General features: G+C 33.8%; 1 protein-coding gene across 5 annotated transcripts in view; it reads left to right on the top strand.

Moving 5' to 3' along the window:
* The window catches only part of LOC141455834 (breast cancer anti-estrogen resistance protein 3 homolog), a 301,202-nt gene that overhangs the window by 187,697 nt on the left and 95,152 nt on the right, over positions 1 to 18,353 (top strand). For all 5 annotated transcript variants that reach the window (XM_074131261.1, XM_074131263.1, XM_074131258.1 and 2 more), the window contains one exon: positions 10,551 to 10,629. In XM_074131261.1, the coding sequence (XP_073987362.1) occupies positions 10,551 to 10,629 (79 nt within the window). The remainder of the gene's footprint in view (positions 1 to 10,550; positions 10,630 to 18,353) is intronic.

Genomic DNA, 18,353 nt, shown 5'->3' with positions numbered 1-18,353 from the left:
TCTCTGATCTCTGGCGATCTCTATCCATTCATCCATTAATTTTATTAATGCAATCACCCCATATTCAGGATGTTTTCTCCTTTTTTTGTGGAATATTTTTACAGATATAAGACCACCCATATCGATATCTTACTTTATCTTATTGAATTATTTTCTGTAGACAGTCGTCCTTTCTAAACAATACAGATTCGGACAGTTTTCTCCCGTTACAATGGACAACTCTGTCCATCTTCAAATAGTGTGCTTAAAAGAAGCTTCTAGAAAGAAAAAAATCTAAGGGCCAGCAGCTGGATTCGAACTCGGGATCCCTTCTCTGTGTAAGCAAATTAATTATTATCAAGGTGCATTGTGATAATCTTCATTGAAAGAACAAAAACTCAGACCAACTTGTGACCTAACAAGCTCTATTACGGTGCAATCTCAACTTCGAACATTTGTACGATTGCAATACCTTTAATAATAAAAGTAAAGCATATGCTCTTTTTTAAAGAATACCTAAGTGCAAAACTAATGTTGTCAGCTCATTTCCTTACTTAGAACATAAAAAATCGAAGGCGCTAAAAATATTTAGGTCATCGTAACAACATGCAGAGTATTACTTGAAACCTAAAAACACAAAACGCGACCATTAGTGGGCGAACATAACGGACTGAAATAATACTATAAAAAAAAGATAAGAAAAAGTCGATTTGCAAATTTTAATGCGATGTTCACTCTTCGCGCATAACTTCGCTTCCTACGCGACATCTTCCATAGTAAGTAAATCAAGATTCCAGTACGCCCTCTCTGAATCTCTCTTTTCTAAATTATCTTTGTTTACAGATTGTAATTTTTTGATTTTCTTTACCGCTCCTGCAGCTTAATTATCCGACAATCAGTATCTCAACTCCTACACGTTTTTGTAATAAAACCCTTTAACTATATATTTTACCACTATTTCTTTTTTTGTCTGTGCAACTTTATGAGTATCTCTTGATACGTCACTAGAAACGATTGCGTCAGGCAGCAGTAGTTAAGTAAGAATCACTTACGAAGTTATTCAAACAGTTAAAATACTGTGATAACGGGAGACATATTAAATGCATTATGATCTATGTTGTGGAGGACATAACTTTAGTCCACTGATTGGTTCGTGATAATTTCAAATCATAATCTTCTTCATGATAGTTGCGTAATAGATTCTCTTTTTCTTTACAATCAGGAACTTATTCTTTCTGTATTCTTTGACAAAATCTTTCTATAAGATGCTGGCAAAAAATGCGGTTAATAAAATTTTGCCTGACTTGTGATTTTTTGAGTAGCATAACTTAAAATGTGTGATACAATCTATTGTGGTCTTAAATCCCTTACAGTTCTCTTACAGGGTCCCTTACAGTTGTAAACCTTAATTCCATAAGAGTCCCTTAAAGTTCTTTTCCCAGTAATTCCCAGTCGAGATGAAGAGGTTTCTACTTTGATGAAACGGTTAATGATCATTTAGAAAATCAGTTTCATTGGTCAAGGCGAATATGTGTGGTTAGAGTATTGGGTGATCCCTGGTTTCTAATACAGCTGTCTGCTGGTAGATTTTCTCTTCTTAGAAGCCTCTATTGTCTGTACCGAGAGAACACTGTCCGAAAACCAACGATGATCTCACGCGCTTTAAAAAAACTCATCTTTTATTTGTCTTTTATCTTATTTTCTATAAAACAGTTTGATGGTAGTTCCTAATAACTCTTTAAATTATTTTATTTTGGGCAATTTTCTAACCTATCTAAACTTTTCTCCTTACTTTCTCTTTTTGAGCACTTCCTTTTCCGTTTAGTTTAAATCGGTTTTCTTGATTACTTGAAATTTTTCTTTTCAATCAATTCAGGTTAACTCGTTACAATTATTCCTTTCCTTTATAGTTAAACCTTTTACAAATACTTGAATTTCAACATCACTCCAACTTCATAGAAAATCTAAGTAGAATCAACAACGATCAACGAAGAAGGAGAAAACAGAAATCAATCAATAAAAATAACCTGCATTTAAAAGTGGCGTCATGAATTTCTCCCAATTTATTGCTTTTTTTTTAAATTGTTTAATATAAAACCGGAACTCATGTTTAGATATAAAATCGATAGATTGCATCGGTCAACCATAGTGCTGCACGAGACCGAGACGAGGCGAGACTTTATGCAGTCTCGGTCTCGGTCTCGGTCGCTCAAATCTCGGTCTCGGTCTCGTCGAGATATCTCGGTCTCGGTCTCAGTTTTTTTGAATTTTTGTTTAAGTATTAAAAGTGGTTTGCTATTAATAATCTTTTCAAAAAATGTTATTATTTTCTAATAATTATTTTAATTTATATATTGGTAATGAAAATGTGTGTAAAAGAAGACAACTACTTACACTTCAATGCATCATATATTACTATTACTGTTATATATCTTTATATAATTTCAAAAAGATGTTAAAAACGCGCCAAATGAAAGACCCAAATAACATATCTGCCTGCTATAACAAGTTGATTCGTGAAATAAAAAATACACCTCCCAACAAACTTCCCGCTCCATTAGTTATGGCTGTTGGTGAAGATAAAGAATCTGATGATTCACCTTTTGACGACGACGGCGACTGCATCAATATTTTTGCACCATTTGCTCAAAAATCAGCAAATATCACCGAAGCATGGAAGACAGAAATAATTAATTATACCAAATTAGATCAAGCACCAGTAGACGTTGACATTTTAGAATGGTGGAAAACACTTGAGAATTCCTTCAAAAATTTGTCTAGAATGGCGAAAGATATTTTTAGTATCTGTGCAACTTCAGTGCCATCGGAAAGATTATTTTCGCAAGCTGCGATGATAATGACCAATAGAAGATCTTCTTTAACTTCTGATTCAGTAAAAGCTCTTTTATGTATCAATGCTCAGGCAAAGAGTATCTTAAAAACGAAAATAGTGCGAGACCTGCGAAGCTAATGAGTATTGTGGTACTGGGTTCGATTCCCGGTCTTAGGCCTTGGATTTTATTTAATGATTAGTAGAAGAAATTTACAGTAAAGTAAGTTTGCTAGTCGCCTCCGTCCGCGACACCTAATTGGTAGTTGGACGTAAAGCCCCGCCTGAAAAATAGGCGATTACTTTACTTTGCTTACTTTACTTATGTAATTCGAAGTCAAATAGATGTAGTAATATTGAACATATATAATAAAATCGTAACTTTTAATAATTAATTCAATACCCGTAATGATTATTTATTAATAAAGAACACAATTTTATAATTTTGTAGCTAAAAATTAATATTTGAAAAACCGAGACGAGACCGAGATTTCTCGACGAGATATATATCATGTCTCGATCTCGGTCTCGGTTGCTCAAGTCTCGTCTCGGTCTCGGTACCGAGACCGAGACCGAGATTTGTGTCGTTTCTCGTGCAGCACTAGTCAACCAAATTTTCTAATATTTCTATTCTATCGTATTTAATTGATTGATAAAAACCAACTTATCTTATCTGTGCCAGTTTTCTAATTGAAAGTATAGAAGTGTGAAGCGTCCATACCACAAATGAAGATCAGTTTCTACAGAACTGTATATAGATAGGGTTTTAATTTATTATCCTTGTTCCTTATTAATTCTATAATTATTGAGAAAGCTGTGGTTGTCTTTTGAGAATGAAGAGATACAGGAAATGTTTGATTAAAGTTTCCTCTTTACTAAGAATATCTCTTTTAGTTAAATTATCAGTATCATAAATTCATTATTTTGTTGTTTTTTTCGACAAGGCGTTAATCGTCAGGGTTATCAGTGAAACAGAAAATGGTTTAAACTTGAATGTACTTGCGTGTTTGTTTTTTACTTCAGGAAGTGCGCCGATTTCAATCGCGTTTTACAATCGAAGTTTAATATGATTACAATATGTCTATGCTGAGTAACTGAGTAGAAAAAACTTAATGTTCAAATTCAGTATAACTCAAAACTGTTCAAACAGGGTAGGTGTTCATAAGCACGCACTTGCTGTGAACTGTCTGAGCAATATAACTTGATTTAATACCTTCAAAGATATAGTTGTTCATTCTTTTTGGTGACTGAATCATAGTTTCAATAGGATGAAAAAATAATTGCCATTTCAGTCGTGATACATTTATTCTGCCGAGCTTTCGACCTAGGGACCAGGTCATCTTCAGAGCTGTGGAACATGTTTACACATTGTTAACAATAAGTCTATTAAAATGAATATGTATAATGTAACGAAATTTACAAAAATTATTTACCTAGTTTAGAAAGTAATATTTTTACATTACAGGGTTGGTGTGTCTTCTGTCTTGTCTGTTCATGGACTGAATGTGATTGGTCTGTGTGTGATATGTGTCAGGTTGGGTGGAAGCCAGTGTTGCCAAATGATATGCATATCTAAGATAGAAAACAGTTTAAATTTCAAAACAGACACGAACAATTTAAACAACGTATACGCAAACTTACTACAAAATACTTGACAATTGGCAACACTGACTTCCACAAAACCTAACACATATCACACACAGACCGATCACACTCAGTCCATGAACAAACAAGAAGAAGACACACCAACCCTGTAATTTTTGTAAATTTCACTATATATTATACATATTATATTATTATTTTAATAGAACCATTGTTAACAATCTGTAAACATGTTCCACAGCCCTGAAGATGACCCTAGTCCCTAGGTCGAAAGATCGGCAGAATAAATGTATCACGTCTGAAATGGCAATTAATTTTTCATCCTATTCAAAGATATAATCATTTAAATCTTACATAAAACGAGGAATAAAACTGGAACAGTCTTTTTAAAAGAACTGCATTAAAGATGGTACTTAAAATGAGCCGAAACATAAATGCAGTTTTGATTCCCAGGCTAAGAATGTGAGTTGAAAAAAAAAAATCAATCTTTACGAAAAAAAAATCAATATTTAAGTTAAAAAAGATAAGGGCTTCAAAGAATCTATCAATAAATGGAGGCATTCTGTTTAAACTACAGATAACAGATACCTAAAGGTACAAAATAAAAAGTAAAGATATGCTTGATAATACCCATCGATTCTCTGTAAAACTAGTTGTAGTCTCATAGAATAAGAATTTGTTTTATTATCACATTTATATAAAACATTCCATGTGCAAATCTAGTCAGCCGCTCGTTTGGACAGCTGTTTCTACATTTGGCTTAGTCCTTCCTTACGTTTGTAACCATATTTTCAAACAAAAAGATGTTTGCATCGATATTATTTATTTATTATTACTTTCTCTTATTTTAGTAAGTAAATATTTGATAATTATGTTTTCATCCAAATTTGGTGACGTGGATGGAGGCGAATTGCAAACATTCTTTACCATAAATATCTCATATTAACCATTAAAATAAAATCGAAGGCTTGGAATCCTGAAGACCTGAAATCGAACCAAGTAAATTACTACATATTAGTAATACATAATAAATTTGCGGGTCTCTAACCGTCTAATAAATTGTATGGAGATATATAACTTTAATTTGTAAAATTTTTCTTGTAATGGACGTAAAATAAGGGCATATAAATTCCCTCCAAGGAGAATTTTCTTTAATAATATATCTTCTTCCTATCTGTTGTGTACCAGTATTTTTTGGGGTTAAATGTGGCGCTAAAATTGTGTACTTTGACGGAAATTTTCTCAACCGAAAATACCTTTTTTTCTCAAATAGATTCTACACTTTCTTTAACACGGATGCTTGACTTTTCTGTAAAATTTTTATTTACTTCACGCACACAAAGGTTTGTGTAACTTTTTCCTTTATCCTTTGTCTAGAAAAATTAATTTTCCTTTTCGACTAGAGATTGGTTTCCTCCATTTTAGTGTAAAATACGGTTATAAACTGTTTATTGTTGGTAAAGTTACATATTTGGTTGTAAATTAAGAAGTACTTTAACCCAAAAAAAACCTTGCTTTTTAAATCAGGAAGTGACGTAACTTCAGATTTCTGTTATCAATTGAGTATAATTAATAAAAATTCCTTCAAGTGGTTATATCATGTTTGCACTGTCATGGTTTACTAGTAAAGAGACAATTATTACTAATTAGAAAATCATTAATTGAGATCAATTGAGGCCAATTAATTGTTAATCCTTTGCCAATATATTTTTTTTGTTTTATCACTTGCTTGTTTATTTCGTTACAGCTTTGATCGTGTTTTTGAAAACATTATCCGAAGGCTGAATCCCTTTTTGATCATCTTTTACTTGTTATAGCTGTGCTTATTGTAAACGATAAGATGGTAGGTTGTACAGCAATTGACAATAACAAGTCCGGGCAAAATCCCTAACAAGACAATGGCCCTAAGTTCTTCCACCATTATCCTGTCTCAGACTATTGCCTGAACCTATTAACCCTTCTCGAAACTCTTATCATTCACAAGCTGAATGGTTGTTGCTCAGTTCAGTCTCATAAGTTTGATTACTTTGAGGAGCCCCTATGAAGATACCCAAAAATTAGACTTATCACCTTAAAGTATAGACAATTCTATCACTCTATTTAACTATTGTAGTTTAACAATTTTAGCCACTATTCTAATCCAATATGTACAAACTTGGGACAGTTTGATTTTGAAAGGATTATTTTTAGTTTAAACTAAATGGTGCCACTGAGATAGCAGATACAAGTTTTTATCTGAGTTTCTAGTTCTGGGATGCCTGCTATGGAAAAGTTTTATTTTACAGTCACTTCGGTACGAAGTTGGCGATCTCCAGACCAGAAAAATCTATCTTCCTAGATGGTAAGCCTTGAATAGGTCCGGCGAAATAACTGTGGCTCTCGATCCGAGTAAGCTGATTGCCCTTAAAAACATAATATAGCCTTTTTAAGGCTTTGGTGGGTGCAGTAATCATTGTTACAGGGTGGAACTGATTAGGTCACAATCTCAAAGGGGAGTTTTTTACAGGATGAAGCGGAAGAAGCGATGATAGCGCAAAAAAGATAGACGAAAAAAGCCCTTAACCCTATGTAAAATGTTAGGGGTTAACTAGAGCTGTAAAAGGGTTCCAACAATAAGCGGTTTTGGTTACAATTTCTTGTTCGTCAGTTTTTTTAATTTATGGGTTTATTTAATTTAACATATTTGTGGGTCATTAAATCCACGGCCTTTATATAAACAAGCAGTATCCGTCCACGACACCTAATTGGTAGTTGGACGTTAAGCCCAGCCTGAAAAAATAGGCGATTACTTTACTTTTTATAAACAAGCAGTAGTGCAAGATATGCAAGTAGTAACGATTTAAATGAATTATTTTTTAGGTGTATGTAATAAGGCGCTAGGCGTTATATGCAGTCTGTTCTCCTTGTTTAATAGACACTCATCCTAGGACTTCCAAAATAAAAAATTAATATACTACCTCTATATTCGACCTATACTTCTGTATGCAGCCCCTGTATGGTCTCGGAACTTGCATAACCAATTACAATAAAATACAGAGAGTGCAAAATAATTGCCTGAGATTGATTGGTTCATTTCCCAGATGGACGCCCATAGACTACATGCACGTAGTACTTGACGTTCCTAGCGCCTCCACTACTGTGTATTGTCTCTTAGAAAATTTTGTCTCCACTTGTTACAATAGTCCGTACCCTCACATAGTAGCCATTGTTAATTACAATATAAACTCTCTCAGTTATAAAAAATATAAATATAAACGCTTAAAGCATATTTTGTAACAACTACCTGTATATCAAGCTAAGGTTTTTTTAAATTTTTTCCTTAATATGTAAATATGTTTCCCTTAATCTGAACTAAATATAATCTGATGAGTGTATATAGGTGCTAAGCTTGAAACCTCAATTTCTGTATTATTTCAAATTTGTGTACATATGTATAGTTTGTAAATAAATATTATTATTATTATTTATTTTTTAAAAATCTAGTTGAGAGAAAGAGTGGTATATTGATTAGGCATTATTTTTAGAACAATTACGTGTACACTTTTTGAAATCTCAACTTCGAATATTTGATACCATTTTCATAAGATTGGTAAGAGAAAGTGAGACCGGAGAAAATGAAGTTTCCTTTCATCATCCGACTACATTGAACAGCATCCATTGTAAGTCACGAATTCCCCAAATGGCAATGTGAACTCACCACCATTACTAAAGTAATGATTAGTTTGTGGCTTCTAAATCAATTAGTAGCAGCTGGACAATGGAAGATGTGACGTAATCAGTGGTCATGATACAGGCGATAGAGGGATGCTGATTGTTGCCGCCATGCTTTTCAATTTAACTAATGGAATGTGCGTATATCAAATGGTTCGATCGCCCTGCAGATTATTGTAATTGGACTGTTTTTGCTTCCTTATCCAGGTTTATATTCACAATTTATCTCTTCGTAACTTAATAAAATCAACTGGTACCCTGATAATCAATATAATTCAATTATATCAGCTGTGTAGTAACCGGTCTGTTAACTTTATTATCAAATTTATTAATAATAAAATACGAAATAATTGGACAGACTGTATTGTTACTAAAACAGTAATATTTCATACAAAAAGGTTTCTAAAGACAAGGAATGAGTTGTGCATTGATTATTTTCTTAATTAAAAAAAATGGGGTATTAATAATGGATGCTTAATTAAGCACAGTTGCGATTTAACTATGACATTATTTCCTTGTTATTTTTTTTTTTTTTTTGAGGCGCGACATCATCTAAGGTTATTGGCGCCCTTGTTATTAATTTTGTTTTTGTAAAACAATCGACATTGTACTAAACGGTTATGGAAAAATAAGGTTAGTTGCAAAGGGAGTTGGGCTTGGGTATCGCGCTATTCAGACATGAACCCTTCTTTATTTTTCTGATGACGTTATAAACAGTTTTAATAATCCGCTTCTGTTGAAAGATATTCTTTTCTATTCATTATCCGGTACATTAGGTTAACTTGTTTTATAAGAATACCATTAATTCTCACAAATGGACATAAAAACTATTTTAGCTGGTTTAACCAAGAATTTTTGTTTCTTTACCGTCTGAGATGAAAACCTTCTTTTTTTTAAAAAAAAAAATGCTTAACTGTGATTTATCCCAGCTTTGATTCGTTTAAATTAGATGTAGAGCAGTTCTTGTTCTTCAGTTATTGCAGAAAGAAGTTTATTGTGTTGACTACCCCTTTATTCTTCTAAAAAGTAACCTCTCCTTTTCTGCAAGTTCCAGGGACTACCACTTATAGGTTTTTGCATATTATCCACTATGGTTTCATGAGGTGCCCGTGGTCTCATGTCGCAACTAGCGATTGCAACCCAGGCAGACGATGTATAAGAGACTATTTCCTCTTCTCTTAGACATTTCTGAAACATCTGATCATATCTGAAACAATCCTACATGGAATAGATTCTTTCTGAGACAGCTGAAACTATGTAGAAAGATAAAAGGCTTTGAGGCTTTGATCCTGGTGAAGATTCTCTTCCAGTAACCAGCGGTCTCGCTAGGAGGTGTGTCTTTTGCCTAGAATGGCAGATGAGATGGGCGAAAGATTAGTTATGACGCTTGCGGTCCATAAATAGCTGAAATTCCAGCCCTAAAGTAGGTAATGCGATGTTAACCGCATCTATCTTCAGATCTTCGCTCAAAATGAATGCCCAACGATGGCGATGATGAAGGTTTAAGTGCCCCACCATATCAACACGCCTCAACTAACACCCTGACCTCTTCAACTTCCACAAAATCCGCTGAGTTAGTTGAAGTTTACAGCTAATAGAGTTAAGCGAACCACAAAACACTTAACCAACCTCTTAATAACTCATTGAACGATTACATTCAAAAGTAGAAATTCTATCCTACGTCATTTATAAGAAACTAGACCACCACAAACAAGGCTTTATCCCTACAAATAGACCAAAATCACTATATCAACTTTTTTTTAACCAAATTTGTAATAACTTATAGTCTAAAAACCTAAAAGCTTGAACCTCTTACCTTATGACAGCTTTTTGGGGCAACAAGATTACGAGTAAATAAATCCAATTCAAGTACAGAGAAAATTTATCACCTCAATGAAGATAAGGTTGCAAAACATTAAAATACCGAAATGCATTTACGGGAGACAATTTCATTGTTCATCTATGCTTCAACTTATTTTAAATTGCCTTAGAATTACTGTAGATTTGAATTTATATCATTTAGTTTTTTAATGTGCTTCTATTTAATGCTGCTGCCATTGTGGATCTGCTAACAATTAAAATGATCCACTTTTTAGATTAAAATTTAATGTGGATATTAATGAATTGAACTTTTTAAATGTAATTTATTTTCTAGCTGTTGCTTTCTAGAAATTTATGAATTTATTTAGAAGGCAATTTTTCTCTCAAGCTTGTAGACTTGGTGAACTGGCTGCTCCTACATTCTGGTGGTCATATTTGGAACTAACAATCTAATTCTTGTGCTGCTCTCAACCTGTGGCTGTCTTATTAAACACATTTTTTTCTTTTATTTCTTACATGGTTATTCATAATATTAGTTGTTTTTTAATGAATGTGTTTTCAATTAAATAACATAAAGTTTTTAATTTCTGTTTTCCCTTGTTTATAGGACAAAGAAAAGCTGACAAACAATCTCTTCGACATAGCGTAGCCGTGGATCCGTCCAACATTGTCCACGAAAGCACTGAGTAAGTATTCATGTAAATAATGCCTTGTAGATTTTTTTAAAATATTTGTCCAAAAATATTACAAAAAAAGTATTACATAAAAAAATATATACCTTGTGTTAGTTAAAAATGTGGTGGTACAAAAGAGTACTTCACGGAGACGCTAGATAGCACTTCATTCGTTGCTTCAGTTATTACTAGAATGAAACTTCAGAATGTGTGGTCGTGATTATTATTAATTGGTGTTAGTAAGTTTAGCTCTATGAGCCGTAAAGATGATTTATCTTAAAATTTAGTTTTTGTACTCGTATTTGCAGAAATTGATAAAGATTTTCTAGTACTGTTTTAGTACTAGGAAGGCTCCCCAAAATATAGAATATTTTCGCTTTCAGAACAGGCTTTTTTTTGGAGAGGATGTGAAGACGAGTGATCACTAAGTTGTACTTATTCTTCTAAAGCTCGATCACACCTTTGTTTATCTCTCCGTTTAAATTATTCATTTCCCTCAAAATATATCTTCCTAATGCTAGCTAGTATATCTTCCATTTTCTTTTACTAGTGAGCTATGTTTAGAGAATGATTATCAAGAAGGCTTAATATGAGGGCTTCTGTCAGGGAAGAGCTTTTTAACGTGTCGCATCAATTTCCTTCGTTATTAGCATTGTAATGTATCTGGGTCTATATTCAGATCATCTCGGAGCTCCTCTCCATAGATGAGTTGCATCCCAGAACTGACAGTTACTATCTACATGACTCTTTTGCATATTAAATAACATTAACTCAAATATATTATTATATTTTTGGCTACTTCTTTTTTTTTTTATAGATTTCCCTCTTCCACTAATAGTACGTACAACCTAAGTGTTGAAAACCGTGCACTTTATTGTTGGTGAATAATCATTTTGTTGCAATAGGCCTTGCAACTTTACAGTTTAAGTTTAAGTTTTATCTTCGTTTATTGAGTAATACCATAGGGCAGAATTAAGCATTCCTATCATTCTTCTGCCATTGCCAAAGTAAAATCATAAGCTCAGGCATTTGAACATTTTACCCATTTCATTGCTATTATTATTTCAATGAATCCCCTTTATGGTTTCTTGTACTCTATTTTCTTAAAGTTCACTTCCATGTCACATTTATTGTTTGTTTACTCCAAACTATTCCAATAAGTTCTCAGTAGCCTTCTGGTCCTGTGTCACAATAGCCTGATCTTCAGTAAACAACCAGTTAAGCGATACGCGTCCCTTGTAATGGACATACCTAAAGACTTACGCCTTCTTTTCCGTTCCAGTAACACCATATCTATAAATAAAAAAAATATCTTGTACAAGTTAGCTGACAACATTGGATAAAAATTAAAACATTTGGTGCATTATAATCTTTATGTTTTTTAAGATGATCCTAGTTTGAGAACTGTTCGTATATCTTGCTACAGTCGTACGTGTATCTAGACCGTCTTATCCCTTAACTCATGTTTGCGAGAAATTTTACTTTCAATCTCTCTTGACAAGTCGATAATAATTAAAAATGGGTGTATCAAGAGTGCCCAGTTCTTGACTGAGTGATCAATGATTCTGTTTGATTTCCTTAGAAAACTAAGTTTAATTAATATCAGCTTTTCGTCTCATATGTTCTAATTCCGTTGCAACTTCTGCCAAAAGACATTTTTGGTTAAGAGTAAAATTTGGGATCCTTCCCGGACAATAATTTTCAAATCTCCGTTTCTTTCCATCTTCCTGTTTGTAAACATGTTTACTATTTCTCATAATCCTTTCAAGATATTTTTTTTTTACTTTTTGTCAGGAGCCGAAGCCACCATTCCGGATAGGGAATTTTATGAGATCCCTTGAAGCACAGAGAAAGCGAGGAACTTAAAAATTAATCCCCTCCACTAATAGAATCTTAGATTAAGGTTAGGAGCAGAGAAAACCATAATTTTTCTGAGGTTGCCTTTGTTCGTTCCCTCTCACACCAGATTATCCCAGATAAGATTATAGCAATTACTATTCCCACCTGAGACCTACTAACTATTAATCAAGATCATCCCTAGGATCTGTTTTGTTTAAATCATTTTATCATTAATTGTTTACTTTAATCCCGTAATTAAGTATGGTTTTATTAATGGTTGGTTGGGCTGATGATTGGCAATAGATTACTTGCTAAAAATCTTTGAATCTTTTCTTCCTGTTGTGCTTTTTCTTTTGTTTTCTGGTGTGACAGAGCACTGCTTCCTTTCAAAATCAATTGTACCCCTCTTTCTGGTGCCAGGTGAGTTTCTACAGCATCCGTTCCATTTCAAGAAAGGCCTTCTGTCGGTGGCATGTGGTTTTACTCCAGGGAGTCACAGTACAGATTGGACTACAAGAGTCGCATAAGAAAATGTAAAAAAAAAAAAAAAAAAAATTACAAAGAAAAAATATAATAAAATTCCCTTTTATAAGATTTATTACCAAGACAGCTGCTCCTCAACAGTTTTACTGTGTTTACCGCTACTTTATAAATACCTCACACGGCTGTGAACTTCGACTATTCGACTAAGTGAACGTTTATAGTTTGGTAGGTATGTCTGTCAGTAAATACAGTAAGTTTGTAGTATGTCAGTAAGTTGATTAAACATTCTTACACGTTTTTAAATTTAGTTTTGTATAAATTGTGAGATAGTTTTAAAGTCTAGCGTTTCTTAAATTATATTTTTATCTTTATGACTTTACGAGTCTTTAAACTCTGGAGGTCTTGGTTAAAATATTTAGGTCATTGGCAAATATTTACAGCAAAAAATACAGTATGAGCTTAAATTGTATTTATATTATTTTTAGTTTTTATTTAATTAATTATTTGAATATATTTATTTCTTGCAAGTTTTCTTTTACAACGAATTACTACTTCAGAACTTCGCAGTTAGCTACCTTTTAATGTTCAGTATAACTCAGTTTTATAACTAATGCGTGATTATAATTGAGCACACATATATGTTTTAAAATCCAGAATTTAGAAATAGGTTTTAGAACCACCAGAATTAGGTAATAAGAAAAGTCTTTGTGATGTTACGCCAATTTTATTTATTTATTTTAGAGTTTAATTTAAAAATAAGAATTTACTTCATTTTTCTTAGTTAAGCGGTAGTGCATAGAACTTCCTTTGCTGAAAGGAATTCAACTTCCTTTATTAAATTTTCTTTAGCTGTAATAATGGCCCCATTATGTAGCGATTGTATAAAACCTGTTTTTTTTAGCGTTTTTTAACCCACATTAAAGACACAATAAATTCTCTTTTAATCCCTAAATTTTCAAAAAGAAAAGTGTGAAAAATTAAAGTGATCTTGATTAATAAACAGTAGTGTAATTAAAGCTTTCAAAGTGTGTGAACAAATAAGGTAGCCATGATGTGACAAGAACTACGTTAAGTAATTCAGTGTCATATTGAGGGAAAATAATACTAGCCTGGGCTAACAGTGATAAGAAACAACAGGACCATCGGATGGCCTGTAAAGTGAGGGTATGTCTAGGATGCCTGAAGACTTTATGTGCGTAGGCGTGCGAGCCCACTGGGGGAATGTATACCCCCATGGGTAATATGGTTGCTAGATGGGTGAGGCCAAGCTGTCTGGTGGTGGAATTTTAATTGTATCACTGCTGAATGTGTTGCGATGATAAGGGTTTAGTTGGATTCATCCTCAACTTCATAACAAAGAGTTGTTACGTTCACTTGAACGAGTGTTTTGCGGATGGAGGCTGTTTAACTTAAAATATCTTACAGATAATTAACTTCTTATTTTTTTTTCATGCTCTTTCAGCAAATTTAGTGAAAGTGTAGTGATAAGATGGCAGTTGTTTTTTTTTTTTTAAATTGAATTCTTCAAATCCCGTTTTCGGAAGAAGGGGGCCAACAATTCTAAAGGTTTCTGGGACTTCATAAACCCAGATGGACCCAGACCTTCATGTTACCCGTATCAGGGTTGTTGATAAGATATCCTTCTTATTATTAATGTGGTTACTGTGCATCAAATATGATGATACCAAGAAGCCCGTTCGGCCATTTGTACCAGAAATATTAGAAAACACGGTATCCAAACTTGAGGTAGCCACTGTTCTCTTTAGTTAAACCAAAAAGAAGGAAAAAAGTGTGTTGAAATCCAATTTCCCGCTAATATTTTCTTAGTGCCTCTTACTTGAATTTTCTCCTCAGTAATGAAAAGATATTTTTATCTAATGAAAACCTCTTTTTTTTCACCACGTGTCTTTTCCGTTACCTCCATCTAACCCGGACGTTGGCTAAATGCAATTTCCTTTTACGAAAGGTTACTAACTCGATTCTCAATGTCCCAGTGTGGTCTACAGTCTGGGTTAGTGTGGTGAAAGGCGAGGAGACCAACCCAAAAAGGGATATTAACAGCATTCTATCCCTGGAGAGTAGTAAGGGAGAAAGATTTCATACCTCCAACGCTGAATACTGTGGTCTACCTCATTCTCTCTCTCTACCCACTCACATAAATATTCTCTTCCAGCATTTTTCATTGATAGTCAATAAGAAATTTCGATGAAGGTTTTTTTCTCCGCTGCCTTATTTACATTCACATTTACTACTGTTTATTAATGAATATGCAAATCAGCTGAGTGCTATTTCAGATGACACAAATTATAGTTATATGTATTAAAAAAGAGTCCTGATTGGCTGGCTTTAATTAAAAATATTACCCAGTCTTATTGTCAACTTCCGGAAGGCACCGTGACACCACTCTAAAAAAAAAATATGTTGCATGCTTTCGGAAGATGGGTTAATTTCTAATATCAATCCTTCTTTTTTATAAATCAACAGAACTTAACATTATTGCCTTCCTTTTTAATGAATCTTTCAAACTTATGAAGATTTTTGAACAGCTAAGACTGGTACAAAAAAGGCTTGATTACCAAATCAAGAAAGGAGAAGTTTCGAAAATAATTCCGCAGGAAGTTTAAGATGATCTCTTTTTATTTTTAGCGATTCCTTCTTTTTGGTAACTTCATGAAACCATCAAAGTATTGACCTAAATTGATGTTTACTTTTTTGTTCTTAATAGATTCTGCAACTTGCTATGTTTAAGAAAACAGAGAATTTGTGTATTTTATTGATGTAGATGTGGCCATTGATGTGCTCAAAAAAAACATAGATTTGTGTAGCCCAATGGGACGTAACTTCTGGCTAGGACTCAAAGCTTGTCTTTGGTCGCAGGAACTACAGTATTCTATACTCTCTGGAAAAAAAATAATAAACCTCTGATTGTGTCCTTAAAAAGTTGAAGAAGTCTTTTTGGATCTGCAACAAAAAAAAATTAAGTGTAGAATAGAGTGAAGTCTAAAGTAGGCCCTACTAGGGCTGTAAACACAATTGAACCTTCTTTCCCAATTGGAAAAAGCATGAGGTCTCCCACTAAAAAAATGCGAGAGGGTCAAATTCGATGTTTAACATGATCACCACTTATCACTACGATCTTGATCAATCACTTTTCAACTGGAATCTATCGGGAGAGGATATTTAAAAAATAAACCACATTGAAGCTCTCACTCGCCAATGATTGACTTCTTTCAACCAGAACTGGTAGGTCAGAAATCCATTGCTCCAAACTGTTTTGGAATCCATGAAGAATCATCTTGATTCTGGTGATAAATTCGCTGCATTTCCACAAACGCACATACTGTGAAACCACCATTTTGGGACTCGTCAAAGAGATAATGGTTGCCTGTGCAACACCCAAAATCCTGATTCAAGAGTTTTCAAAAACCAGAAAAGGCTGCTCTTACTTTCTCCTCAGTGGCTCCCAAAGATTTTTTTTTTGTAAACCTCGTTTATTGTCGACCAATTGAATTCATATTGTTTTTTTCATATTCCATTTTTGAAAGATTTTGGGGCAGCTGCAATTTAATTGCTTCTACTTCAGTGCAACTTAACTTTACTAAAAGCAGATATAATTTTCTTTGGACTGTAAAAAAGCCAGACAGGAAAAAATTATAATTTCAGAATATCTACTAACTGGAGGTGTAACTTTATAAATAATTTCTGTGTGACCCCTTAAATGTGCCTAACAAATAAAACTTTTACGTCACCGTACTTCCGCCTGAAACAGAAAAAGGAAGCACCTACGCACTGATTTGCTTGAATACATTCATATTGTCAATTGATTGAAACAAACCGGATGGTCATTATCAGATTAAAGTTGTGAAATGGCTCGGGTCAAAAGAGACCCACAGTACGAACTAAATAACAAAAACACGCTGCATGTACCGGATGGAACTAAACAGTCTTCTAACCCTGGGTACTAGCCAGTATATTTTCCAAGAGAATTTCCACTGCCTAGTTTTCCATCGACCGCTCCACGTGCTGCTGCTAACCATAGCACTGCTTCAGTACATACCACTTCCTAAACATCAATCACTGGAGCCTGTGTGTGCGTGGAGTGAGTAAAAGAGCCATCACAAGCGTTGCTGCAAAGCTCGCACTGGGACTATCGCCAGGTAATAAAAACTCACTGCTTTCCACCCTCGGCTGAACAATTGCCGCCTTTCTGTGGTGCCGTCCATTAGGCAGTCGGCAGTTCTTGCTGCCGCTTCCCGTTCTTGCTGTTGTTGCTCCCCTCCACAGTCCACAAGGCTGTTGTTTTTATTGGGATGGATTACTTCCCACTTTAGTCTAGCCCTTCCCAGAATTACTACCCAAAAACTCCTATTTACTGATAATATATGTCCCATAAAATTAAAAAAAAAAAAAAAGACAGCTGGAAAAGTTTATTTTGCACTCCTTGGTTGTATTCTTTCTTCTTTGCGATCATGTTTGGGAAAAGCCATTACCAGTGATCCATTCTTAACATTTTTTTCATTTTCCTGCAATAGGAATGCAGCATGCAGGAGCTTTATCACTTTTCCGTGTCCATACTTTCCTCTCAGTTGTTTTTCACCTGAGTTTAAGTCATGTCTTGTTTTAAAAAACCAATCATCAGTTGCCCAAAACAAAATGCCTTACATTTTCTTAAATTTGGAGATTTTACTAACGCCTTTAATTCTTCTCTTGAATGAAAGTAGATAGAAGTAGACAAATTTTACTTTATTTTTAAGCCGTTATGTTCTAGATATTCCTGAATTTTTCTAAAATAGATTTTACTCTACGATTAGATTTTTATAAGTTGTGATGGGAAAGAAATAGTTACGAGTATTTTATGAAACTGTCAACGAAAATTGAACAATCCAATTTTAGAATCTCGTAGGATATACTTGAATATTATTAGAATAGAATATTTATTTGATGCTGGGGAAATTGATTCCGATCTGGTCATATTAATACGCTACCAATTAAAAATAATTGAAACAAGAGAATAAAAGTGCAAGAAAATGAACACTTTTTAATTTATTTATTGAAATATTTACAGCTGCTTAGATTTGCATCAAGTAAATGAAGTAAGTGCAAATGATGAGTACAAGAGAGGAACAGCTGTCCGCTGATTCAGTGAAATTAACGAACATTGGGACAGCGATAATAAGTTTTGAAATTTTTCTCTCAGCCACAAAGATAGTAACGATTTTAGTTTCTGTTATTAACCTTAATAATGGAGAAAAATACTAGAGGGTGGCAAATAGTTAACAGTACCCTCTGTATTTCGGCCATGATCCGTTCTTAAACAACCCTAACATACGTACTTCTTGGAGAGAGAGAGGAACAGTGAGTATGTAAGCGAGAGAGGATCGCCTTCTATAGTTCGCCCTAAACACGTTCACGTT

Source organism: Rhodnius prolixus, unplaced genomic scaffold (genome assembly GCF_049639745.1).
Source record: "Rhodnius prolixus isolate KJV_2025 unplaced genomic scaffold, Rpr scaffold_4, whole genome shotgun sequence".
NCBI classification, from domain to species: domain Eukaryota; kingdom Metazoa; phylum Arthropoda; class Insecta; order Hemiptera; family Reduviidae; genus Rhodnius; species Rhodnius prolixus.
The sequence above is the reverse complement of the archived record's forward strand: the minus strand, read 5'-3'. Positions and strand labels throughout refer to the sequence as shown.